Source organism: Diaporthe amygdali (assembly GCF_026229845.1).
Source record: "Diaporthe amygdali strain CAA958 chromosome Unknown NODE_34_length_500367_cov_65_467389, whole genome shotgun sequence".
NCBI lineage: Eukaryota > Fungi > Ascomycota > Sordariomycetes > Diaporthales > Diaporthaceae > Diaporthe > Diaporthe amygdali.
In genome coordinates, this window is record NW_026517054.1 from 134542 (window position 1) to 158436 (window position 23895).

General features: G+C 53.6%; 10 protein-coding genes across 10 annotated transcripts; 5 read left to right on the plus strand and 5 right to left on the minus strand.

Annotated features, from left to right (window-relative positions):
- Positions 1-576: 576 nt before the first annotated feature.
- J7T55_005446 (uncharacterized protein) lies at positions 577-3336 on the minus strand (the record flags this gene model as incomplete). The annotated part of the gene is made up of 1 exon (XM_053132942.1): positions 577-3336. The coding sequence occupies one exon, from the start codon at positions 3334-3336 to the stop codon at positions 577-579; it is 2760 nt and encodes a 919-aa protein (XP_052989066.1).
- Positions 3337-3680: 344 nt separating this feature from the next.
- Positions 3681-5252, plus strand: J7T55_005447 (utophagy protein; the record flags this gene model as incomplete). Its single annotated transcript, XM_053132943.1, has 1 exon — positions 3681-5252. One exon carries the CDS (start codon positions 3681-3683, stop codon positions 5250-5252), a length of 1572 nt encoding a protein of 523 aa, XP_052989067.1.
- Positions 5253-5863: 611 nt separating this feature from the next.
- On the minus strand, positions 5864-6637 carry J7T55_005448 (uncharacterized protein; the record flags this gene model as incomplete). The annotated part of the gene is made up of 1 exon (XM_053132944.1): positions 5864-6637. One exon carries the CDS (start codon positions 6635-6637, stop codon positions 5864-5866), a length of 774 nt encoding a protein of 257 aa, XP_052989068.1.
- A 1050-nt stretch (positions 6638-7687) lies between these two features.
- J7T55_005449 (uncharacterized protein) lies at positions 7688-9499 on the plus strand (the record flags this gene model as incomplete). The annotated part of the gene is made up of 3 exons (XM_053132945.1): positions 7688-8485; positions 8553-8938; positions 9016-9499. 3 exons carry the CDS (start codon positions 7688-7690, stop codon positions 9497-9499), a joined length of 1668 nt encoding a protein of 555 aa, XP_052989069.1.
- Positions 9500-11095: 1596 nt separating this feature from the next.
- Positions 11096-12631, minus strand: J7T55_005450 (uncharacterized protein; the record flags this gene model as incomplete). The annotated part of the gene is made up of 3 exons (XM_053132946.1): positions 11096-11495; positions 11575-11947; positions 12271-12631. The coding sequence occupies 3 exons, from the start codon at positions 12629-12631 to the stop codon at positions 11096-11098; spliced, it is 1134 nt and encodes a 377-aa protein (XP_052989070.1).
- A 517-nt stretch (positions 12632-13148) lies between these two features.
- On the minus strand, positions 13149-17745 carry J7T55_005451 (uncharacterized protein; the record flags this gene model as incomplete). The annotated part of the gene is made up of 3 exons (XM_053132948.1): positions 13149-13163; positions 13355-17491; positions 17545-17745. The coding sequence occupies 3 exons, from the start codon at positions 17743-17745 to the stop codon at positions 13149-13151; spliced, it is 4353 nt and encodes a 1450-aa protein (XP_052989071.1).
- Positions 17746-18406: 661 nt separating this feature from the next.
- Positions 18407-19204, plus strand: J7T55_005452 (uncharacterized protein; the record flags this gene model as incomplete). The annotated part of the gene is made up of 4 exons (XM_053132949.1): positions 18407-18508; positions 18586-18655; positions 18831-19069; positions 19136-19204. 4 exons carry the CDS (start codon positions 18407-18409, stop codon positions 19202-19204), a joined length of 480 nt encoding a protein of 159 aa, XP_052989072.1.
- An 823-nt stretch (positions 19205-20027) lies between these two features.
- Positions 20028-21051, plus strand: J7T55_005453 (uncharacterized protein; the record flags this gene model as incomplete). The annotated part of the gene is made up of 2 exons (XM_053132950.1): positions 20028-20534; positions 20599-21051. The coding sequence occupies 2 exons, from the start codon at positions 20028-20030 to the stop codon at positions 21049-21051; spliced, it is 960 nt and encodes a 319-aa protein (XP_052989073.1).
- Positions 21052-21477: 426 nt separating this feature from the next.
- J7T55_005454 (uncharacterized protein) lies at positions 21478-22383 on the minus strand (the record flags this gene model as incomplete). Its single annotated transcript, XM_053132951.1, has 1 exon — positions 21478-22383. One exon carries the CDS (start codon positions 22381-22383, stop codon positions 21478-21480), a length of 906 nt encoding a protein of 301 aa, XP_052989074.1.
- A 790-nt stretch (positions 22384-23173) lies between these two features.
- J7T55_005455 (uncharacterized protein) lies at positions 23174-23863 on the plus strand (the record flags this gene model as incomplete). The annotated part of the gene is made up of 2 exons (XM_053132952.1): positions 23174-23549; positions 23607-23863. 2 exons carry the CDS (start codon positions 23174-23176, stop codon positions 23861-23863), a joined length of 633 nt encoding a protein of 210 aa, XP_052989075.1.
- Positions 23864-23895: the final 32 nt, after the last annotated feature.

Here is a 23895-nt window from a genome sequence, read left to right on the forward strand (position 1 = left end):
GTTGCATGTGCGCGCCGCGAATCTACGTACTACTACTTGCCTCGCAGTGCTTGGGAGCAAAGATCGAGAACCTTGTAGCCAACCACTTGCTCATTAGGCCTGCGCTGGAAACACTCCAAAGTCATGATAGCCACACCACAGCAGCTCAACACCAACAAACTTGGTTTCGCGTTTTGCGATGACCGACAAAAAGCACCCATCGAGCAGGAGGACGATGTGGCAGCATGTTGTCGATGGGCTGAAGGTTGGGGAATCCAACTACAACATGTCAGCCCTGGTGGGGACTCCCTTCCAGTCGCAATGACACAGGCGTTGGTGCTTTCTCATAGGGGAGTCGTGGAAACTTTGCATACCAGGTCGTTCGAGGGGTTTCCATAAATGCTGCGAGCACAGTTTTCATAGGCTTTACACTTTATGACGAATAATTTGAACGCGGCAGATGACAGCACCGCTCCACTGACTGCTTCTCCCACGAGATGACTTATGGCTACCACTGAAGCTCTCTTGCTTCCTAGTCACGGTCTCATTGATCCCCCGCATGGATATTTCTATCTCCGCCTACAGTGACGTGGGTTTTCATATGCTGATGCAGACAAAACAAAAGTCTCTCTCGCATCTGAAGCCATCCTCTCCGCACCTCCTCTTCGTGCCTCCTGGTGTCTGCACCACCGAGCCTACCGGACTCAGAGCTCGAGAACTTTCACGTCTAACCTTGACCACGCTCCTTGCGAGACTATGTGTGCTGCGGCGCTTCTTTTTCCTTTGCTGACTGTCCGAGCTTGGCGTGCTATGCTTGCTCATCTTGGTGGCTGAGGCTGGGCCGAAGAGCAGGTTACCGCCGCGCCTCTTCTTAGATGTACTAGATGCAGGTGATTGGTGGTGGTGCGGGCGCAGGGTGAGGATACGGTGGTGCCCAGATGGCGTGAAGTCGGCGAGATCGAAGGAGATCTCGTCTTCTTCGTCGTCGTCATCCGAAAGGAGCGAGATGAGTCCCGATGTAGAGGACGGGGTCTTCTCAGATCTTGGCTTAGATTTTGGCTGAGGTGTTGTTGGTGGTACTGGTATAGTCTGTGCTGTCTTCGGAGGCTTTGCTGATGTTCTTTCGACATTCGCCTCGACTGCAGTTGATGCAGCAGCTGAAGCCGACGCGTGCGCAGTTCCAGGGACGCCATGGACGTCGTCAACAGCATTTTCCCGAAATCGATGTTTTAGGGCACGAGTACCAGCCATACCTGTGACCTGTTCTTCGGCTTGCTTTACTCCTGCTTCACCTGGCCACTTGCCTCGGCTCTGCCGGTGTGAGGCAGATAAAGGGGGGGCTGTTGGGCCGGCAGAGTCCATATTTTCCGAGCTTTGTATGTGGCTCAGCTTGGAGACCTCCAAAGCATCCGCTGCTGAATCCCGTTCAACAATTGGCTTTGGTGACATACGCGCAAGTTGATCTCGGCTCTCCTGATCCCAAGCATCAAGCCCAACCTTTGTCTGCAGAGTCGGCGCAGCTTTTGACTTCGGGGCAACTTGCGAGACATCATGCGCAGCTATATCGGCGCGGAGTCTCGGTTCCGAGTTACGTTGATTGTTCTTCTTGCTTCTAGGCAATAAATCTTCATCGTCCGAGAATGCATAGCTTGGGTCTACAAAATTCCTCTCAAATCGCTCCTCGGCACGATGCGACGGCATATTCGCTTGTGACTGCTGCAGTGCTTGATCGTGGGTTCCAGCCGACGCGGGCGGCCGTTTCTGGTTTCTAACTGTCCTGGATGGCAGGTCCTCTTCGCCCGAGAAAGCAAAAGTCTCGTTAGTCTTTCTTCTTCCTAACGGCTCATCAACCGCTTTTAATCTTGTTGGCTCATCGTCGAGGAGGCTTCTGTCCGACTCCGTGGCGCAATTGTCATCTTGAGTGTCGGCTACCTTCTCTGCAACACCCGACGAGGTATGCAGCCCTCGGCCCGACACATCGGCACTTGAGAGGCCTGTGTCGACTGTCTGTACTTCGCTATCGTCCTGATCATCTCGAGCAAAGCAATCGCTTTGGCCAAGCTTCCTTGCCTTGATCTCGACGTATAAAACCTGTCCAGCCGGTTTAACAGGCTCATTTCCGGTGATATCCAAGAAAGAATCTTCATCCATGCCCGGAATACCTGACTCCCCTATTGTCTCAGCTGCTTGGTTCTCGGTATGTGTCTCCGGCTTTGTTATTTTGCGAATTTTGACAGCCTTTACTTGAGATTTATCCGCCGTAGCTTTACACCCTCGCCTTCTGTTGATCTCTGGGCTTGCTCCGTTCTCTTGCCTAGAGATAGCCTCACCCGCTTTTCTTGTTGCGTTTCCCTGGTCATCGCACGTCCGTTCAGTACACCTCCTGCCGTTTAACCCTGGATTCGATCGAATTGGCTTCAACTTGGTCTTGGTGGATGGCCCTGTGCCTGATGCGCCTTTTTCCAACTTCTCCGCTGAAGGTGACATGTCCGCAAGGTTGTCGATTACATCTTGGATCATTTCGTGCAAGCCAGAATCATTGTTAGGGCTGCTTCCGACGGCTGGGAATCTCGCCTTGATTAAGGGCGACTCTTTCTTCCTGGGATCATTGCCAGGGGCGCCGAGGACATCCTCTTCGTCACCGTCCTGGTTTCTAGGCTCCAGTAGTGACCTTCTAGACACCTTCTTCGTGGTCTGCCCCATGCCAAATATGTGCTTCTGTGCCTGCGCTCCAAATTGCTGGCCCAGAAACGCTGACCGAGGGAGTTCAGGAGCTTGCCACACAGGGTCCAGATCCTGGGTGTTCGCGGATTTCCAAGAGTCGAAGCGATTGTTTGGCGGCACGAGAAGCTCGTGGGCCGGGGGCCCTAAAGAGGAGAGACTCGTGGGCACTCTCATGCTAGCTGAGGGTCGGGCCCAATTTGGGTTTGAACCTGACATCACCCAATGATTGCTCTGCGTCACTGCGTCTGATGACCCAGTTCTGGAGCCCCCATTGCCTGTGCCAAGGATGAGACGCTCGTTCTCCGAGACATTGTCATCTTCATCTTCATCGCCATCAGTGTCTCCAAACTCCTGGACGCCTGTGATAGACTGCAGATGTCCATTATCCACGACGACCTCACCAGTCCTCAGGTCGATTTCATCACCAACCCCTGTGAAGTCCTTCTCATATTTGGCGAAGATGTCCTCAAATCTGGATTTGAGCTTGTTCGAAGCACGGAACCTGGCCTGTTCGAGCTGGTAGGCAGGGTCTCGCCTCTGGTTGAGCTCATTAGGCTCACAGTCGAGCTCGTCCTCGTCGTCGGTGCCAAGTGAGCCAAGTGCAATTCTTTGCCGTTTAGCTGGTCGCTCCATAGTGGTGCCCTGATGAGCGGCACGGGCATGTGACCTCGTGGTCGAAGCGATGCTGCGAGGACGAGGAGCTTAATTGAGAATGAGACGCGTCAAAACACGCTGCAGGGCTCCTTTGACGTGCCTGGAGTCTGGAGATGGGCCCCTGTCCCCTGGAGCCGTAGGGCTGAGTGGGGGGAGCTTCGGGCCCGGCCTCGGCACCCAGGCAGGCAAGTTACTTGGGCAGCTTGTCCTGGGCGACGTCAGTCTCCTGCGTCTTCCATGCATTACCTGCGCAAAGCCTACAAGTGCAGACAAGTTCTGATCGCCATCATCGCTGTGCTGCTTGCGCGCACGGGTCCTTCAGCATGTATTGCCAAAAATGTCGAACACCTCTCAAGCTGGACAGCTCCTTAGAGGACCTCAACCCAGCGGCATATGACTTGCTTGTCGGTAAGGATACCTCTCACCTTCTGCATCGCGAAACGCCTCAGCCAAGTCCTAATGCTCAGACTCCTGCAGCAGCTTCTTCCCAGCCTACAACGAAACGGCACCCACCCTCTCGGAATACGAATGCACAAGACCAGGCCAGAAAATCTCTGTACGACCGTATCTCTAAGGACGCCGGCCCAGCCACGTTCAGGAAACCTGCCGGCCCACTACGACCAGGCGAAGGACATCAACGAGACAACCCGGGCATGTCCTTCATATATCTGACAGAATCCCAAGTTGGGAATCCGAAGCGCTTACCTGGCCAGTCTGCTTCGCGGCGGGCGACCGGAGACATGTCGGCAGACGATGGCAGTTCGAAGTCGCGCGAGATGGAGCGCATCACCAAGCTGCATGAGATCCTTTCTGCGAGGTCGGACATAGACCACCCCGTCTGTGTGGAGTGTACTGAAATGCTTGTCGAGGGTCTACAGAAGAAACTCGATACCGCGAACCGTGAAAGGGAGGCATACGTGGCGTACCTAAAGGAAATGCAAGCAGAAGCGCCAACGGATGACGAGCTCAAAGCGACCGAGGATTCACTAAAGAGGACAAAGCAAGGCGAGGCGGAGGCTCTCGCACTTTTGAAGAATCTGGAACAGGAGAAGGCGCAACTGGATGAACATGTTCTACGACTGGAAGACGAATCACGACAGCTCGACGCCGACGAGGAGCAGTTTTGGCGAGATCGCAACGCATTTGCCATGAAATTGACAGACTTTCAAAATGAGCGCGACAGTACCAACTCAAAGTTTGATCACGACTCTCGCCTGCTCGAAAAGCTCCAGAGGTCGAACGTCTATAACGACACCTTCTGCATCAGTTTTGATGGCTACTTTGCGACCATTAATTCGCTCCGGCTCGGTCGTTTATCGAATAAGCCCGTCGACTGGCCCGAGATCAATGCGGCATGGGGCCATGCTCTCCTACTGCTAGTGACCGTCGCTGATAAGCTCGGCTACCAATTTGACGGCTACGAAGCTGTTCCCATGGGCTCAACTTCCAAGATCATCCGTTATGACCCAGTCTCCCCTTCTTCTAGTCGACTCGGCAGCCACAGAAATGCACCCCCGCCAGCACCCAAAAAGCATGTTCTAGAGCTGTACTCCTCTGGCGACATGCCCCTGGGACTCACATTCATGCATCGCAAGTTTGACAACGCCATGGTTGCCTTTCTAGAATTGGTGCGGCAGCTCGGCGCCTTCGTCGAGAAACAAAATGCAAATAACGCACTCAGCGACCAGACCTTGATGCTGCCATACAAGATCGAGGGCGACAAGATCGAGGACGTCAGTATCAAGCTTGGCTTGGCGCAGGATGATAGCTGGACCAGGGCTTGCAAATTGACGTTGACGTGTTGCAAGTTTCTGCTGGCCTGTACCAGCAACTTCAGTGCGGAGAGGAACACTACTGATCGGAATGGAAGGAGAAACAATGGCAACACGGCTTGAATGACGACGACTGCATATGCTTCCTGGTTTACTCGGAGTTGAGGACGGCCTTACGAAGTAAATTCTTTTGTTTTTAGGCACTGGCGTTGGCGGGGCGATAATACCAGGCGTCTTTGTGAATGCCACGCACTCTATGTATATGGTGCTATTACGATTAAAGATTTATGCCGCAGCTTGATGGCGATAGAGCGAGGGCCTGGATAGGTCCCGTGAGGTCAAACACATGCAAGTTGTCTTTTACCTCAAGTGAGAAACTGACTTATCATACGTGGAGAACAACCTATCCAGGTCGACTTTCTGGACGACCGTCCACGGCCGAAGACACATACATGAAAATGATTACCCGCATTGTAGTGTCATCCAGTTCGTTGCTTGCCATTATCTTGGTCCAAAACCTGGCAAGTCAAGAATCAAGATGAACTCCACGACTTCGAATTTCAGAATTACATCATTTTTGGAACGATCCATCATTCACTAGCTTAAATTACAACAAGCAGAAGGCGAAGCAAACAACTTTTGTCGAAAGAGTTGAGTGTTTTATTAGACGCCGCACTCGAGCAGCGATCTATAGGTAGGGGCCTCGCGTGGTAGAGGTCGAGACGGTGACTTTGTCACCCAGCGAGGCCCGTTGCAGCCTCAATCAAGAAGTCTGCCGTTTCTTCTGGGCGTGCCAACATCGGGCTGTGCCCACTGTCCACCTCCCTGACCTCAACACTGGCTCCGGCATCCCTGGCCATCTGGACCATCATCTTCTGCGCCTCCGCAGGCAACGCCTGGTCCTTTGTCGTCACGAGGAACCACGACGGGACATCCTTCCAGCCAGCATATGCATGCTCTCTTCCTTCATACAAGGACTTCATGCTATGCTTCGTCAACTTCGACACCCAGTACTGCTTCTCCTCGGTGGGAAGGTCATGATAAAACAGGTCCGCCGGATCTATGCCCTCTGAGAATACCACAAAGGCAGACTCCTCGTCCGGATGCCAGATCGGCGGCGGCTTGCCGTCGAAGGCATCGATGAAGGTCCCGTTGGTCACATTGAAGCCAGTTGCCATCAGGGCGAGACCGATAACTTTGCCGTGGGCGGTGTCTGGGCTGGGCGCTCTGACTGTCGGGACATCTCGGATGGCACTTTGGCCAACATGGCCACCGTAGGAGTGAACCACTACGATCACGTCGTGGCCCTGTCTGACTTCGGATAGAATCAAGTCCCGGACAACTGCAATGTCGTCGCCGAAAGTAGCAGCAGGGTCCCCGGTTGTAGAGGGGAGGGTGACCGCAATGGCCCTATGGCCTTTCTGTTCGAGCAAGGGAGTAACCTTACTCCAAGTACTGGCGGTGTGCCACGCCCCAGCGATGAGGATGAAGACGGCGTTGGAGCTCATATTGAGAGGTCAGAGGTGGAGGGGACAGGCAGATAGGTCAAGAGATGCAGGCATAGAAGCTCCCAGGCATAAGCTGCTCCTGGGGAGGATCCATGGACCGACTTAAATAAAGCTTCTCATGTACCGAGGAAGTTCAGATATTGACATTGGCACTGGTTCATTGACTACGGGCGAGGGAATGTTTGTTTCTCGACAGCTGAAGAGCAGTTCCGTGAGATCCCGTGGCCCATAATTGATATGTAATTTGTGATTCGTGGCTTGAACAGGCAAGGAAGATTTCGACCTGGCGATGCACAGCTTACTGAACAGCTCTATTAATACGTTTCCGGGTTCTCGAGTGATTCAGTACACGATGATATGCCAGGCCAGTCGGCTGACGAATTCGCCCGTGTGACACCTGACCCGGTCTTCCCCGAACTCGTGAAGCTTGGCTGAATGAAGGCGCACAGATAGCAGCGTGGCTGTTAAGCCCATGAATTCTGGAAACTCATAGTCTGCAGTGATGAGTGATAAGTCGGTGTCTGGTTGGTACTCTCTACACAAAAGTGCAGCGTTCGCGGTGACCACTCATTCTAGAGGGCAACTTTGCACTTGGAGTGTCCAACCAACCATCTAACGGTACATACAGTACGCTAGAACGGGATTGACACAACCACGACCGGACCTCGCTGATGTATAGGGACATCATCGATGTTTGTAGATGTGAGCTGGAATTGATTTTACACGTACCGTGCGTAGTAAGCCCGGGCTGATTCCTGCTGTTGCAGGGGGATGCTCGACCAAGGCCGGGGTTCAGGGGGCCAGTGACGATAATAGTAACCTCACATGGAAACTAAGTTGCACTGAGGTGCGACGTCAGCGACCACAGCATACCGGGGACTGATTCGTTGAAACTCAATTTCTCACACGGCCACGACCACCTGTTGAAACGTGAAACCCGCCTCACTGTGAGCATTCTGATCGCGCCATGCAAGGCAATCCTGTGCCGAAAGTTGCCGCCTTCTGGACGCCTTCTGGACGTGATCCTGCCCTCGCCAGTGCTCCGTCGAGATGGTTCGGATAGGCCACATCAAGCTGGAGAGGCGGCTTGCCTGGCTCCTCGCATCCATGACCGCTAGCATTCTCTGCTTCGTGGTCTATGCATATCACAGCGGCACATATCTTGACTGGCGCGGCAGCGCACGAGGAGGCTTGCAGCACCTGTCGCCCGGTGTCCAACCAGAAAGCGGCCCAGTGAGTCCGCCGAGCCCGAGCCAACCCAATCAAGCTGGGGCGCGCTATCCGGCCTGGGTAGAGACACCCAAGGTCTTCGACGTCGCCCTCATCTCAAATTATGTCTCGCCGCCCTTCTCACTGCCCGTGCCCCTTGTCTTGCATCCCCAGCTTGGACAGGCTGTCGACAGGTTCCTCTCGAGGCCTGTCCTCACTCATGAGCAGGCCAGCCTGCAGAACCAAGAGGCCTGCCCACTGGAGCAAGCCGGTGCTCAGGTCAACAAGGACCAGCTCGAGAACGACCGCAGCAAATGGCTGGCCGTCGACCCAGAAACGATTGACCAGATGCGCAGAGGCGCTCTGGAGTCTCTCGAGCAGCATACCGCCAACGAGGGGGAGGCTGCCCTCATCGGCCCGGGGGTTGGTCTTGATGGGAAGCCTGTCCGTCAGGGCTCGCGGGGTATTGTGTTTGCGGCAGGGAACCACAGGACTGTGGACAGGGCTATTGGCTGCATCAAGGAGATCCAGAGGCTGGGCTGGAAGCGTGGTGCTATAGAGGTGTTCCACTTCGAGGGCGAGCTGACTGATGAGAATCAGAGGAAGCAGCTGGAGGAACTGGGAGCCACTCCTCACACCGTATGTGTAACTCAAAGGCCTTCAGGGCAGTCTCTATTCTCGTTCACGATACTCACATTCAGGACAGGTCTCGACCAAGAAAACCCCCGGCCGTTGGAAAAACTTTGAGCTCAAGGCAGAGGCCATTCTTCGCAGCTCCTTCGACGAGGTGCTCTACCTAGATTCCGACAACTATCCATTGTCCGATGTAGGAGCTCTCTTCGACTCAGCCCTCTTCCGGGATCCCCGAGGGGGCAACGCCGTCTTCTGGCCAGATCTTAACCGCGACCACCCGGACAATGCCATCCACCGCCTGCTCGGCATCCCCTGCCACAACGCCTGGGAGCTTGATAGTGGGCAGATACTCATTTCGAAGTCCGGCAATGATGGCCTAAACCTTGCCGCCTTGTATCTGGCTCAGTACATGGCTGAAGAGGGCGACTTCTGGTTCAGTGGCGGCGACAAGGATACATTGTAAGCTGCGAATCTCAAAGCCGACACCACCCCTTCTCATCACGCGCTGGTAGATATTCACGCTAACATTGGCACAGCCGCTACGCCTTCCTAGCTCTTGGTATAACCTACACACCGGCCCCACGCTGGCTCTCCCTGCTGGGCAACCGCGATCCGAGGGACAATTTTTGCGGCGCTGCGATGCTGCAATACGGTCTTGATCCACCAAAGGCCGGGCACGCCGACCAGGCCGACCCGTTGCATCCAGAGCCGCTGTTCGTACACGCCAATCTACTCAAGCACATGAGTGGTATACGTCCGGGTAACGTCTTCACTCAATTCAGACGCCTCTTTCCGAGCCAGGACGACGTTCGCGTCGAGTACGCCCCTGCGACCGCCTTGCACAGTGTCAGTGGCGGCGGAAGCGCTGTCGCAGGCAGAGGCCTGTGCAGCGATATAACCGCATTCCGAGACGGGGCTGACGTCGAAACCGTGGATACCAAAACTTCCTTCGGAGGCATGATGAAGGACTTTGAGGAGCAATTCTTCAGTTATGGAGCTCTTCCCGGACTCTGGCGCTAGCCTCACACAGGCGCTCGGAGACAGGATGCTCTGCCAAGCGGAGCAGTGTGAGCGCTGCTGATCATCGGACCGCATTGATGGCGATGCAGAGGGGCGCATCGCGACGCTTGTCGTCTTGCGTATTCGAAGCGATTCGAGAATATGCGTACGCAGCTGGATGGAGTATCAGAACCCCTTACGGTCCATTGCCTCGATCTAGTCTTGCGGCTAGTGAGACAGTGTCGACGGCCGGTTCGACATGCCTCATCACGAGTTTCTAGCCAGAAAGGGATGTGACGCCTGGCCGCTCCCTTGGGCTACAGATCTCAGGCAGTGTCGGCCAACACCAAGGTATCTCGTGGCCTGGACCAAACAGGTGTTCAACCGTACACTTATTGATGGTCCAAGGTATGGCCATAGAAGAGGGACTCGGAGACCCGCAATTTTGGGTTTTGCCAGACCTCACAGTAGTGACCGCTGTCACTAAGGCCCTTGCTCTCCACGTGAGAAATCTTATCGGGAATCTGTATTTATTGAATGCAGAATGAGGGATCAATACATCTAGAGTGGCTAGCACTACATGTTGGAGTAAAATGACCGCGGGCTACGGGGATGGAAGATTTGAAGTCTGTTGTGGCTATGCTATAATCTCCTCCCCTTGAAGCCTGCGCGAGAACATTCGGCGCAAGCTAGCGAGACTTTGCAAGGGAATAAGCGGCTCAGGGCTTTCTTTGGACGTTTGTCTTGATGAAAGCTATCTCCTGTTGGGCAAGGATCAGTTGGAAATGTGAATATAAATTGTATATTGAATAGTCTCTTTATGCTGACAGATAACACATTTGGAAGGGGTTATCGAGTGCTTTGATCTAAGCCGCAGCACTGACCGGTCTGAGAGAGCCATGTTCACAAGAGATTTGAATTCTCCAGGCACATGCTCAACAGTCTCCCAGGAAATCTCATATATTCCAATAAAGATACTCCACTAATAGAGACGTTGTTGCATTCTCAAATCATATATTGGACTGCGAACTCCTAACTATCTGCCAATAGTCTGAGGCCCAATCGATGCCAGAAAGTCTCTCTAAACTCATCGCATTCCTTTAGATACACGCTAAAGATGTTGTTGGCAGGACATGAGCGGCATTTACAGGAGGCCTGATCGCTGTGGTCTCTAATAAAGGATTAATGCGCTTGATCTTATTACACCTTCTTCTACAAGTGTTTAGCCCTTTACCAGTAAGATTTCTCTCCTGGCAATAAGACAAATACACTCAAGAGATAGGGTGTCAATGAAGAACTTGGCGTAATCGAACACACATTCTATGACGAATGCGCCCGAAGTGTTGGTGAGAACGTCCACCACGCCCTTCAAGTCCGCTCAAAGTATTTCGTTAAAGCATGCTCGCTTATCACAAGTCACATCAGCAAATAATCACAGTACAATTCACTGTGGATACGAACGAACAAAAGGTTGCAGGGATGCGCAGCCGCGCAATCAAAAAGGACATTTATTGATACGGGTATCAGCCCTACCCAAAAAGAAGAAAGCCGACCAGCAGAGCAAACATCCCAACATCCAATGCAACAACAGAAACCACCGCGCACACAAAATTATGTTCAGAATCGGGAGCGGTAAGAGCGAGGACTGGAAGGAGGCGGTGGGGTAGGAGGCCGGGCCCGCAAGCCGGCAGGGTCCCGGAGCCGCTCCGCCAGCGAGAGAGTCTTGGCAGGAGCCGGAGGAGGTGTCGTGTGCTCCATAGGGGCGACTGAGGTGTTACCGGGGGTAGGTAGAGGTTCCGGGGCGGCGGCGGCGGCGGCGGCAGCGGCAGGAGGCGCAGGGCCGAAGAGAGGTTTCAGCGGTGGGAACGGCATGGAGACCGGTGCGGCGGAGACGGCAGCAAGGGCCTGGTTCGGAGCCGGAGCCGAAGCAGACAAAGGCGCAGACCAGTTGCCGACGTCTGGTAGAGATGTGATCTGAGGAGGTGCCTGGCCGGGAACCAGCAAGCCCCATTCCCACCTGCAGAGAAGTTCTTGTCAGCTGTCTTATCTTGATGTGGAATTGCAAGACACGGAGATGAAAAAGAAGCACGACGTACCAGTGCAGTCGCTTCGGAGGCACAAGCCACTCAGGGTACGAGGAAGCCATGTCCTGCCGAATTGTGCACGTGTAGATGGACTGGTGTAGAGGTGAGTGGTGCCGAAGGGTCCTCATGGACTCGAGAGCCGCATCGAAGTTCCGATACATTTGCTCGTAGTTTGGCAGATCGGACTTGTGTCGCACCTCGCGCTTCTTGGTCAGGACCTGGCTCAGCTGCGACTCCAGACTGTCATGTTCTCGATCCAGAGACCTCAGCAACTGCTTGTTTTGCTCAAGCTGTGCGGCGAAACCTGCGATAGAGCATTCGAGTCGATGGGTCTCGTAGTCTTGGGACCACAACCAGCGGATAACGGCGAAGGCAGATGGAGCTGCTGGAACGCAGTGTGGAGGGATAAACATCGAAAGTATGACTGGTCGGACTTGGGATTCATCAGTGAATGATAGACACGCTTGAAATTCGCTGAGGGGAGAGGAGTCGACTCACTTTCACGTCGGCAGGTACTATTTTCAGGCTGATGATCTTTTACCTTTCGCATGACTGTGGCATTGTCAGTACCTGGGTAATTACTCTTTTGTGCAGCATAGACGCGTCTGAAAGGTATTGGTAAATTCCAAGAGGTCTTGTTACATTATCCACTTTGTAAAAAAAAAAAATATAACGTTCTTGAGATTCTCATACAAACAGAAGACTTACTATACCTCTCAGCGCTGCAGATTTCCTGAAGCAGGACGTTGTTGGTTTCGTTTCGCATTTTGATGTCCTCCCCAACGTTGATCAGTCTTGCTCTCATAGTAAGCTCTTTGCGACTCATATCCTTGAAATTTCGCAGGAATTCATCCTGCAGGCGGCGGTCGATGTATCTTTTGATTGGGACATATTCGGCGACAGACTGAAGGAGGACGCAGAACGCGCACCAGGAGAGGAAGAGGATGATGGCACCGATACCGTAGATGATGGACGCGAATGTACAGTAGATGAGTGCATACGCGATGTCAATTATGGCGACGAGGGTGCCAATCAGGCGGCGGAGGAGCTCCATGGCCGGCTCAAACATGCTAGGCGATGGTGAAATATCTTATTGACAGGCGGAGGATGGAGATGGTCTCACAAGCTGGTAGGTCAATCAAGATACGGCCTGTGTCGCAGGCCGTCAGAACGATGAAGTAAAATTTGATGGCATAAATAGGCGGAACAACAGAAGCGGAACCGATGCTTCCACAACTAGGCAGATGAAGATAATTCCCCGTCTCAGTAGCAGCCAAAAGGCTAGGTATCAAAGGTTCTGCGAGGAAGCCTAAAAAGAACGTAGACTTGCTGTTGACCGATTGGAAGACTGAAGTAATAGAGACTGGCAATGGAGAAGACAGGAATCAGGCTCAATTATCACGGTGACAAGCGGCCTTCAATAGTTGAGACGTCCTGAGGGTGTTGATACTCGTCTACATCGCAGGAAGTCCTATCGTAAGAGCTCCCACAATTGTGACAACTAATTTAGACATCATTTACGTTGAAGCAGTGCAGTCAGAAAGTATTAATGGATTTGGAGAGAACGAGGCTTCCGTCGAAGTCCACTACGGTGCCAAATCCTATTCAAAACGTAAGGTCATGCAAGACAATACATATAATTCGTTCGGGTGGTATCTGATTACCCTGTTGCAATCGCGATGTTGGCAATGTGCCCATGCTGTGAGAATGCCGTAGACAATCCTCGTCCGCCCATTGTTCACTTTCTACCTCGTGCTAAGAGCCTTGCATGCAAGTCTGAGACGACACTCACCCATGTTTCAATTTCCTTCTCGGACTGACAATAGACACGCTTCCCTATTCGGCTCGACAAGAATTCTGCCATTTTGCCCGCATTGAACTGCTCACCGTAGACAATAGTTGCCTGGGCTGACACAATGAACTCAAGACCTTCGACACCGACCAAGCTTTGGATGCCCAAGCTCACTTCAACTTTGGTCTGCAGTGGTGCCAAAAGTAAGGATGAAGTGATGATGATTGCAGAATCTGAAGCGCGAGCTGCGGAAGTTGGAAACGCGAGGTTCAGCTGATAAACCTGTGTGGCCAACGCGTTTGCGCGGTCCCAAGCGCGGCTGACTTGACTAAGCATTGAGCTCACTTTGGTTTTGGACTGAGGCAGGCAACGAAGGTGATCGCGTATGCGCTGTAGGCAGAACTCCTTTTCAGGCGTCAAAGGCATAGACTTTCTCTCCCTCTTCGCTGCGATATACCAGAGGTCTATACTGGAGTTCTGCTGTCCTGACCTGAATGATGCGATGTCGAATACAAGCTCGATCTGGCGGCGGTAGGAGATTGACACGTTGGTCCCCACCACTCCTGTGATTGCCCAGCCGTGTTGCTTCTCGATCTGGTCGACCTTGGCTTTGAGAGCGCTGATCTCAGAGGAGCTCCAGCCTCGGCATTCCTCTCTGATCTTTTCGGCTTCCTTTATGTCTGCAATATACCGTTGCTTCTGTTCCGCAAGCTGTCCGACACTTTCCTCACTTGTTCGAAACTGTTCTCGGAGCCGTGCGATCTCCTTGTTCTTCGCCTCAATGTCATCTTCAACGGCAGCAAGGTCGGCACGGGCAGCCTCCAGTTCCTGAGGATCGCAGTCTTCCAGCTCGCTGGCAACGGCCTCGAGATTTTCACACTCCCGGGTGAGGTTGTCTAGCTGCTTCATCATTGCAGGTAAAACGGAAGATAGTAATTTCCTCTGCTTTTCAAGAAGCTGCTCGTCCGCAGTCATGCCTTCGGCAATCTTGACCAGGCCCTCCCTGAGACCATCTTGTAACTTCATTCGCCAGTCGTACCACATGGCTTTGCTTAATAGGCGAGCATTGGTTTTCACGTTCTTGAACTGGTTGTCCATCAGGTTCTTGAACTCTGGTGAAGCCGTGATATACTCGCGGAACAGAGGTGGGTTCTCCTGGAATGTCTCCGTCTCAATCTCGCGAACGATTTTTCGGCCTTCCGAGATGTACTTCTTCAATTCTCGACAAGAATGTTGGAAGAGCTCGAGCATCGGCACTGTGCAAGCTCCTGCGATAACACACTTTTCCAGAGAGAGGCTGTCTTTGTCTTCGGAGAGGCTATTCTTGCGCGCTGAAGGCAGAATGGTATGCCGCCGCTTTGTGGTTGTCAGCTCCATAAATCGAATGCTGGTCAAGTTGAGGAAGTCCTGCAAATGGATCCTATCCTCATCGTCATCTGGTGGTTGCAAATCGGCGAGATTTGCCAGTGGAGTAGCATGGAAGGTGAACGTGGCGGTGGGCTGGTCGTTGTCTATGTTCTTGAACCGCCCTTGCTCCTTGGGGGTCGTCGCTTTGAACGGGGATGTAGCTGTTGTGGGGGTGATTGTGTCATTCTCGGCATCGTCTGACACTCGACTAGATGGAAATATAGGTCGTGATCCAGTCGTCTCGGCTTTGGATGGTGGCTGTTGAAGTCTGATATTCTTCACGGGACTGCCCTGATGCCCTTTAAGCCTCTTGACGCCATCCTGCACCTCCGCGTCACTGTCATCTTCCAACTCAGAAGGACGCTTTCCCAAAAGACCCCTGGCACTACCGACGTGCAAGCTCTTGCGGCCTTTCAGGGGATTCTTCTTTGGAGATAAGCCCTGGATCATCTCTTTGAGACTAGAAGTGACATCATCCGCTTCCTTCTCCAGAATTCGTCGACCACTCTCGCGGTCTTGATCGTCGCGACGCTCCCTGTCGAGCTCCTCTTCCATGATTCTTGGATCCTCAAATGCCACGGCCTTGCGATGATGCGGAAGCTGTACAGGACTGAACGTGGCAGCAGAATCTCCGATCGAGCTCCGTCTGCCCAGGAGCTCAGTGACACGTGGTGATCCAATCCCACTTCTGTCCACGCCCACACCCGACAGCTTCGGTCGCTGCGGAGTCAAAACCACAAGAGGGGTTCTCGAACCAGTCGTAGAGTCTCGCTGGAATAGACTGCTTGACGGCCGAGCAGGCGATTTAGACAACGGTGTGAATTTTGCTTGGGGTGACTGATTCCTTGAGGGGAGACCTAGCCTCTTTGGTGACGGCGTGCGACTGTTGCTCCGTGCAGGGCTGCGTGACGATGCTGGTGATGCCGGTCCTTGCGAGCGTGTCTTCCGTTGGGACACAGGACTGGCGCTTTTTGCGGGTGACTTAGGTGTCGCAGGAAACAGGAGGCCATTGCTGCGTCGCAGCTTGTTGCCACTGAACGCGGCCAGGTTGGGCGAGTCCTCTGACACGGCTCGCACCGATGGCTGCTTTGGTGGAGATCCTATTGAAATGAGGTCAGGTGTCGTTGTTATTTCGGGTTGGTCGGCCTCTTGCTCCATGAGCTTCTTCGCAGCCGTCCTTTCTGCCGGAGACACAGGCTTGACGTTACCACCATCAACTGCGGTAAGTCCCATACTGGTGATGATATCACCATCAGTGCCTATGTCATCATCCTCGTTGCTGGTCGACAGGATGCGGCCAATTCCTCTGGTTACATCCATCGTTGTCTCCATCGGCTCGTCCCCATCAGCTGGATCTTTGATGGGCGAGGAGCTTAGTTGCAAAGACTGCCTCAGCTGTTTATTTTTAGCACCCAGCACACGCCCCATGACGGTCGTGAGCTCCATGGACATGTCCTCGTCGCTCGGGAGCTCTTGGTCGTCATCAGATAGCGGGGTTCGTTGTATGCCACCCACAGCCGTAGTGAACTCCATAGTTTGTTCATCCTGAGCCGACCCCTCATCGTACGTCCGAGGTTGTGGTTGCGGAAGAATGCCACCATATACGTTGGTAACATCCATGGACATATCCTCCTGGCCTGCTTGATCTGGTGATGATGGGATGGTTTCTTGGATGATTCCACCCACGGCGTTGGTCATGTCCATGTCCATTTCCATTTCCGTGCCCTCATCGACACTCAACTTCTCAGGACTTGACTTGAGAGGACTCGAGGGGGCTTCTTCATCGGACGGGGGCTCCTGGTAACTGGCAGCAGCCTCTCGCTGCTCTCTCGCTTTTCTTCCCCAGCCTTTAAAGCCCGAAATGACCTCCTCGTCCTCATCAGGCTCTCGCGATTGATTGACTGCCCGTCGGGCAGCCTCTCTCAGTGCACCATCCAGGCTCGAGGTCGTATTATCCGCATCATCTCCGTATCTTGTCGATGCCAGAGATGCGGATGTCATTTCCTCAGCTTCCATTGTCATCATTGTCCCGTCGTTGTCAGAGTCACTGTCCGATCCCGATGCCTCGGTCTGTACCTCTGCAACATCGTCGCCCTCGTCTGAATCAGAGTCGTAAACAGTAGACGCGATAGTGTTGTCATCCTGATCGTCAAAATCGTTCCCAGATGGCAGTCCCGAGCTTCTCCTTCGATTTCTTTGGTGAAGGTGTCGTTGGTCTTCTGGAGACTCCGACACGGTCTCTTCGATTTGCTCGGGTGGTGTGGATGGCGTGTCTGACGCATCCGGGTCGGGTTGCTCTGCTTGTTGTGCAGGCTCAGGGGCCGCGACAGCTGATGATGCTCTGCGCGTCGAGTCCGTGGATGTGGTGGATTCTTGCATGTACTCGACTTCATGAAAGGTGTGCAGAGTGGCCTCGGCGGCGAACGAGACTCGACGATTCGCAAGAGACTTCCGGCGCGCCTCTCTCCTGTCTTTGATTTCCTTCTCTAGAGCCGCCCTTTCGCGTTCTTCCCGTTCCCTTGCTGCAGCCTGTTGTTCCTCTTCCGTTCGCAGTGCAACTTTTGTACCTGATGAGCCGCTGTCGTCGCCACTGAGGAGGTTCGGTTGGTTCTCGGTACCTGATGCGCCTGGAGCATAAGAGTGCCTCGGTTTGTAGCCAGGTATCTCGGCGAGAGGCATAGTGGGCTTGAGGATGGACCGGGGCAACGGCCGAGGGGGGCCTGCCAGTGACTGTGACAGTGTCAGAAGCCGTTAATAACGTGGACGATATGTGAGGGTGCTACCACTCGACGGTTCCCAGAACCTGCCTTGAGAGCGTCTAAACCTCCGGGACCCATGCTCTTGCTGCGCGACTTGGACTTCTTCCTGTTGTCCGCCAGCGTGGTGCCGGCGCCCAGATCCACAGTCGCATTGTCTCTCTCCATGGCGCTGATCGATTTGCGCGTGGTACGGCGCGTGGCCGGCAGTGTAGTATCGCCAACCATGATTATGTTTTGCAAATGTACAAGCAAAAAAAAACGCGTCAGGAAAGCGAGAGCAAGATTATGTGGTCATAGCATCGCGGGTGCACTGGAATGGCGATTGTATTGTTGGTTGCTCGGTCGTCTGCTAGTTGGGGCCGATAACTAAGTAAACAAGACGATTACACAGTAGGCGCGTCCTGGGCGTGGATGGGAGATGGGGGGGGAGGGGTGGGCCAAAAGCGCGCTAGACGAGTTAGCGCTGGATTTGGAGTGCCGGGGGGGGGGTGGGTTGGTTGGTTGGGGGGGGGGGGACAGGTAAGGCGTGGTTCCTTGGGCGAAGGACCGGCCGAAGAAGCCGCTGGCCACACCGCCAGGTTTTTCCGTTCCGGCGCGAGCAAAGCACCGATTTTTGGCATTGCCGCCCAAAAAACAGCGCCCCACTCTGCAGGACTGACTTACCATCACTCTGCCAGCAGCTTGTCGGTCAATTTGTGAGTCTCTTGTCTTGCCCATCCAGTATTTTGCACATCTCGAGGTCTTGATGGACTTGTGACTGTTCGATATACGGTCAATCGAAAATTTCGGTCAACTAACCGCAGCCCTCTGTCGATAGAATCGCGACGTCGCCGAACCCACGCCCTTCGACAACAACTACTCGCGACCGGCAAAACCAACCGCAAACATGGCCACCGAACTGACCGTCCAGTCGGAGCGTGCTTTCCAGAAGCAGCCTCACATCTCTCTTGTCACCAAGAGCAAGACCAAGCGTCCCGGCAAGGGTGGCGTGAGTTGCCCCAAGAAACCTGGTGTCGAACAAGGCGATTACGAACGAGCACATCGAAAGCTGACGATGCAAAACAGCGCCGGTGGTACAAGGATGTCGGTCTGGGTTTCCGTACCCCCAAGACTGCCATTGAGGGCCAGTACATCGGTATGTGAAAGATTTAGCCGGTCATTCCTATCGTCAACGGTTTTATGGACAAGGGCTGTTGTGTGGGGCTAGTGGCAGACAAGTCCGCGTCGAGAAAAGAATTGGACGAAGAGCGAAACGTGTGGCAAGGAGCGCAAAGGTTCGAACCACTGCTGACCACGACTACCTCTCCCAGACAAGAAGTGCCCCTTCACCGGTCTCGTCTCCATCCGTGGCCGTATCCTGACCGGCACCGTCGTTTCCACCAAGATGCACCGTACCATCATCGTCCGCCGCGAGTACCTTCACTTCATCCCCAAGTACGCCCGTTACGAGAAGCGACACAAGAACCTCGCTGCCCACGTCTCCCCAGCCTTCCGTGTTGAGGAGGGTGACCAGGTTACCGTTGGACAGTGCCGACCTCTGAGCAAGACTGTAGGTCACCAAAATGAAATCCATGGTTGGAGGAAGAGTTCTAGGCTGACGCATGTCCCAATCCAGGTCCGATTCAACGTCCTCCGTGTGCTGCCCCGCACCGGCAAGGCTGTCAAGAAGTTCTCCAAGTTCTAAAAAGGGTCGAACGAGTGGGATCTCCTTTGGCATTTCTGGCGTCGCTTGTTTGATGGTTTTTACAAAGAAATGGACGGCGGATCAAGGGCGAACTGCGAAAGGACACGAGGATGCCTTTAGTGCAGTTTGGAATGAAAACGAATTCGGCATACCCACGCCTCCTGACGACGAACCGACACGCGAGGCTATGTGTGATATCGTCGACGAGCAGCGGAATCGAGATCTCCGTCAATGAAAAAAGATTTCAAGCACGAACGAAGTCTACTGCCATGTGAAGCGTCAGACAAAAGGAGCACTGTGCCATCACTAGACGAATGCGTCTAGGTTGAGCATTCGATGTTGAGAATTAGCGAGCATGGGCTCAGTCAGCGAGGGCTTCGTGAAGGGACAGTAATATCATGAATGTAGAGATGCAGGATTGAGGTGCCAGCTCCATGGTCTGCGAGCCGCGATTTCGGTCCAATTACTCTCCTAGGAGCCTCGTGCTGTCACTCTCGCCAGCCCTCGGGGAACCTCTCAAGCGCGAAATCTGAAGAACCATTGCCTCTGTTATCCGCAGCTCCATCCCAAGACAGCCATGACGTTGCTTTCGAGCCAGATCCCCTGTAAAGAAGAATTTCCGATGCCTTTTTACCTCGTATATAAATAGTTGCACGTGATTGGCTTAGTGGCCTTTCGATCAAACTCCATCCTTGTACACCTAAGAGTCTGTTGACTGGGGCTCGGTTTTTGCCGAACTCGCTGCCGACACTTTTCCCTCCCAAAGCAAGGTTCAGGCCATGCATCGCGCCCTTGCCTTGAAGCCTGAAGATTAACGAGCGAGATGGGCTGGCTCGACTCTCTTTGGGGGAGGAGAAGTGACGATCCCTTGCAAGACTTTGATCCCAAAGTCCGTGAGTTCCTGCGAAAGGAAGCGCCCGTCAAGTACGACAGCAGCAAGCCCAAGCAGGACGGACAAACTCAACAACCAGTAGTGGGCGATTCGGGTGCGGCGACCACATTCAGCGAGCAGACAGCAAAACGCGATACTGCGACGAATACAGTACCGAAAGAGTCGCTTTACCAGGACGGCCGCTATGCGCACCTGTGGAAAACCTACAAGCCTCTCGGCGAGGTTGAGAGCGAGACCAAGTCCGACCATGAAAAACTGCAGGATGTCCTAGATTCATTCAAGAGCCGGAAGGCAGCGATCGGTCAGGCAGCTCTTGAGAACTGTTCCGAGGAACAGCTCGACTGGAACAACTGCATGAAGAGCGGGTCACTGAAGGCGCGCATGGCCATGTGCAGGGACGAAGTGCGGAAGTTTGAGAGGTGCTATAATATGCAGTCGGTAAGTCACTTGCTATCGAAACGCTCCCCATTCTTGGCTAGGAAGCTGACGGTTCCCGCGACAGAGACTTCTCAAGGCCCTAGGCTACATCAATGCGATTGACCGCTCACCAGAGATGGACGAGAGGATACAAATGCATGCCGACAAGCTCTATCACCAGATGCTCGAGCAGGAGGCCGCCATCGAGAAGGCCAAGGCGGAAGGCCTGCCCGAACCCAGATTTGAGCCTTTTGTACCCAAGGTTGGCGAAGACCGCATCGCAAATATGAGCGACGAGGCGAAGAAGAGATACCAAGACGCACTGGCGAAGGTGGATGAAAAAGAACGGGAGGCCGAAGCGGCTGCTATTCAGGCCGAGCTGAGGTCAAAAGAGGCCATGGTGGGCAAAGTGAAGGAGCTGTGGAAAGAGCAGGAGGCGGAGAGGCAAGCACGGAAGGCGAGGGGCGAAGAAACGTTCAAGGACAAAGTGGCGGCGATACTTGGCACGCCTAACTCGACGTCAGATAAGAAGAACTGAGATGGCCCATATCGAATGTGAGGCCGAACTCGTGCCCGGGTAGGAAAAAGGGCATCATGGAGCTATATCACTATGAGGATGCTAATAGAAACGGGCTTCATAGGCATAACATGGGCGCCGGGTTGCATTCGCAGATCACGACAACCGATGGATCACACAGAGGGCACTCCGTTGGTCGGCGACTGGGACTGTGATATGCTGCGCTAGGATAAGCATTTATGATCTCTCCTCCCTGTGCTTTTTCATATAACATGAAGCGGTATTAGTGTGGTACTTCAAAAGCTAGAGGCCTAATTTAACCACCTGAGTTCCTCGCTCTGTGACTATCAATCATATCACCATACGGAAGCTCATGTCTCTTTTGAGGGACAGCTTCCAAACTGCCCGCCAGAGCCAAAAGAAACTAGCATCCTCATCTGAGTATCCTCACTCCCTCCAGCGAATGCTCCACCTACCCTTCGCAAATGAAGGTTCACAAACCTTGCCGTTCATGACAGCCTCACATTTCCTCCTCTCTTCACGTTCCCCAACAATGAGACCAAACACCACGGCGCGTCTCGCGGCACACCTGACCATCTCCCTTTGCCGTGCCTTCTTCTGGCCGTGCCTGCGCTTCTCAAGCATCTCATCCGTCTCATCTATCCTCTCTGCCCGGCCCTTCTCCCCACCTACACTGCCGTTGACTTCCGATGTAGACTGAGGTGGTCGTATGCGTGTTCCACTGCGAATAGACATGCGGGCTAGGACATCCCCGTCTATATAATGCTCTCCCTCCTCTCCTTGGTCTACAAGAGTCCCAGAATCTATAGCAATTTCTCGATTTCCTGGAGATGATGCTCCGACAAAGGCGCCCGTGGTAGTATCGGCATCACCTGCACCCTCGTGATTATCCTCAGAACCAGAGCCAGCAGTGCTGTCCCCGCCATCAGCTGCGCCAAAGACGAAATTCTCAACGTCGTCGCATGATATTAGCAGTCTTGAGTCGCCCTTGGCTCGCTTCCCACCGGACCCCTTCTTTGACTTGTGCGCCCGCCTGCTGCCCTCGTCGAGCAACGCTGGCTTTTCCTCGCCTTGTAGGAAACGCAAGAACACGGCCTCGATCTCGCGGTCAATCTTCCCCGGCTTTCGGCCTCGGCAGCTGGCTGAGCAGTACTTGACAGGGGTCTTGGTGTTTGCGTCGTCCTTTGCTGATGTCTGCGCGGTTCGCCGCGAATTGATTACTCGGCCGCATGAGTGACAGTAAGGAGTTGCTTCTCCACCCGGGAGCAAATAGAAGGGTGCTGGAACCGACTGATGCTTTGAAGGCCTTGACCAGCTATCCATCCAACTCATTGTGGCAAATCTGCGCCTGGGAGTTGAGCCGGAGCTGAAAAGGCACCAAGGAAGGAGATGATTGAGACGAGTACTTATAGGATAAGGAAATATCTCGAAGTTGATCCGCTTGCTAAAAGTTATGACAAGCCTCATCACTTTCAGACTCAGAACATGCAACTCAAGAATTGAAGTATGTACCAGTTCGATCAACCAGTATAGACTGATCAGGGAAGGGCCGGGGGCAGCTTGTACGGAATTGAAAGATGATATCATCATTCATACCCGCCAGCCATGCCGTCTTGAGCCTCGCCAAGCAGCCACCCCCCACGGAAGGGAAAGAAGTATCCAGATTACAACCTACCTAAGAAGGTCACTCCTTTAGGAGCACGCCTAAGAATTTTGACTCCTAATGTGTTACTGTTCAGACAAATTTGAAATGAGGATATGTGAACAGAAGAACACAGCGTGTCACCTCCCGGCCCCTCAAGGGAAATACTCACTCCAACGCCTCAAGCTGACAATACAGGAAGAACAATTGTATGTCATTCTGGGTTCACACGCAACCCCAGCAACAAAAGAGGACAAATTAGGCAGTTCAGTTGAATTGAATTAGTTATGGCCATTCTCCGTTTCCCCAGATTCGCTGTGGGTCTGATGCAATAATGGACGCTCCGATGTCCGGGCCGACTCGCATCATCCTCAACCGGGGAACGCCAGACATTCGGTCCATTCCTCCCGGAATGATTGTTTGAATGCTTCCATGCCCTGAGTTAGGAAGTCGACACTGCTCGATTACTGCAGTGCCATCATGGCGTCCGCAACCCCCCAGCTCCTCCCAATGGAAGAGGCAGACCTAGAGGAAGCCGTGCGAATCGAGATATGGGGGAACCCGGAGGACGACATGCAGAGAGTTCTCTTCGAGCGCGACCGCACTCCTCAGGCAGCCGCCAAACTGCTAGAACGGCGCCGAAGGACCTTTCTCCACGACAAGCACGCCACTTTCCTCAAAGTCGTCGACCCTGCCACCAATGGCATCATGGCCTGGGCGACGTGGCACTTCTGCCCTGCCCTGAGCGAAGAGGAAGTGGCCAAGGGGCCTGTCTCCTTTGAGTGGCCTCTCCCGCAATGGTACGATTCTCTGCATCATTTCCGTTACGAGGTGATGAAAGGCCGACCGCATTACCGTGAGTATTTCAAGACGCCGACACTTTACAGGTCCAGCTGACCTGGGAGGCGGGCAGTACTTGGCATGATCGTGACTTCGCCTGATTATCGACGCCGTGGAGCAGCTAGCTTGTTGATGCAATGGGGCATCGAGAAGGCTGACGAACGTGGCGTCGAGATATATCTCGAGTCTAGCTTAGCAGGGAGGCCGTTGTACGAGAAGTTCGGGCTGCGCACCCTCAAGGTCTTTGACTTTGACATGGCCCAGCTGGGCCACGTGGGCATAGATACACATACATGCATGCTGAGACCCAAAAGAGGACAGGGAAAATAGCGACCGTGTTGGGAACCTTGAATATGCTTTGC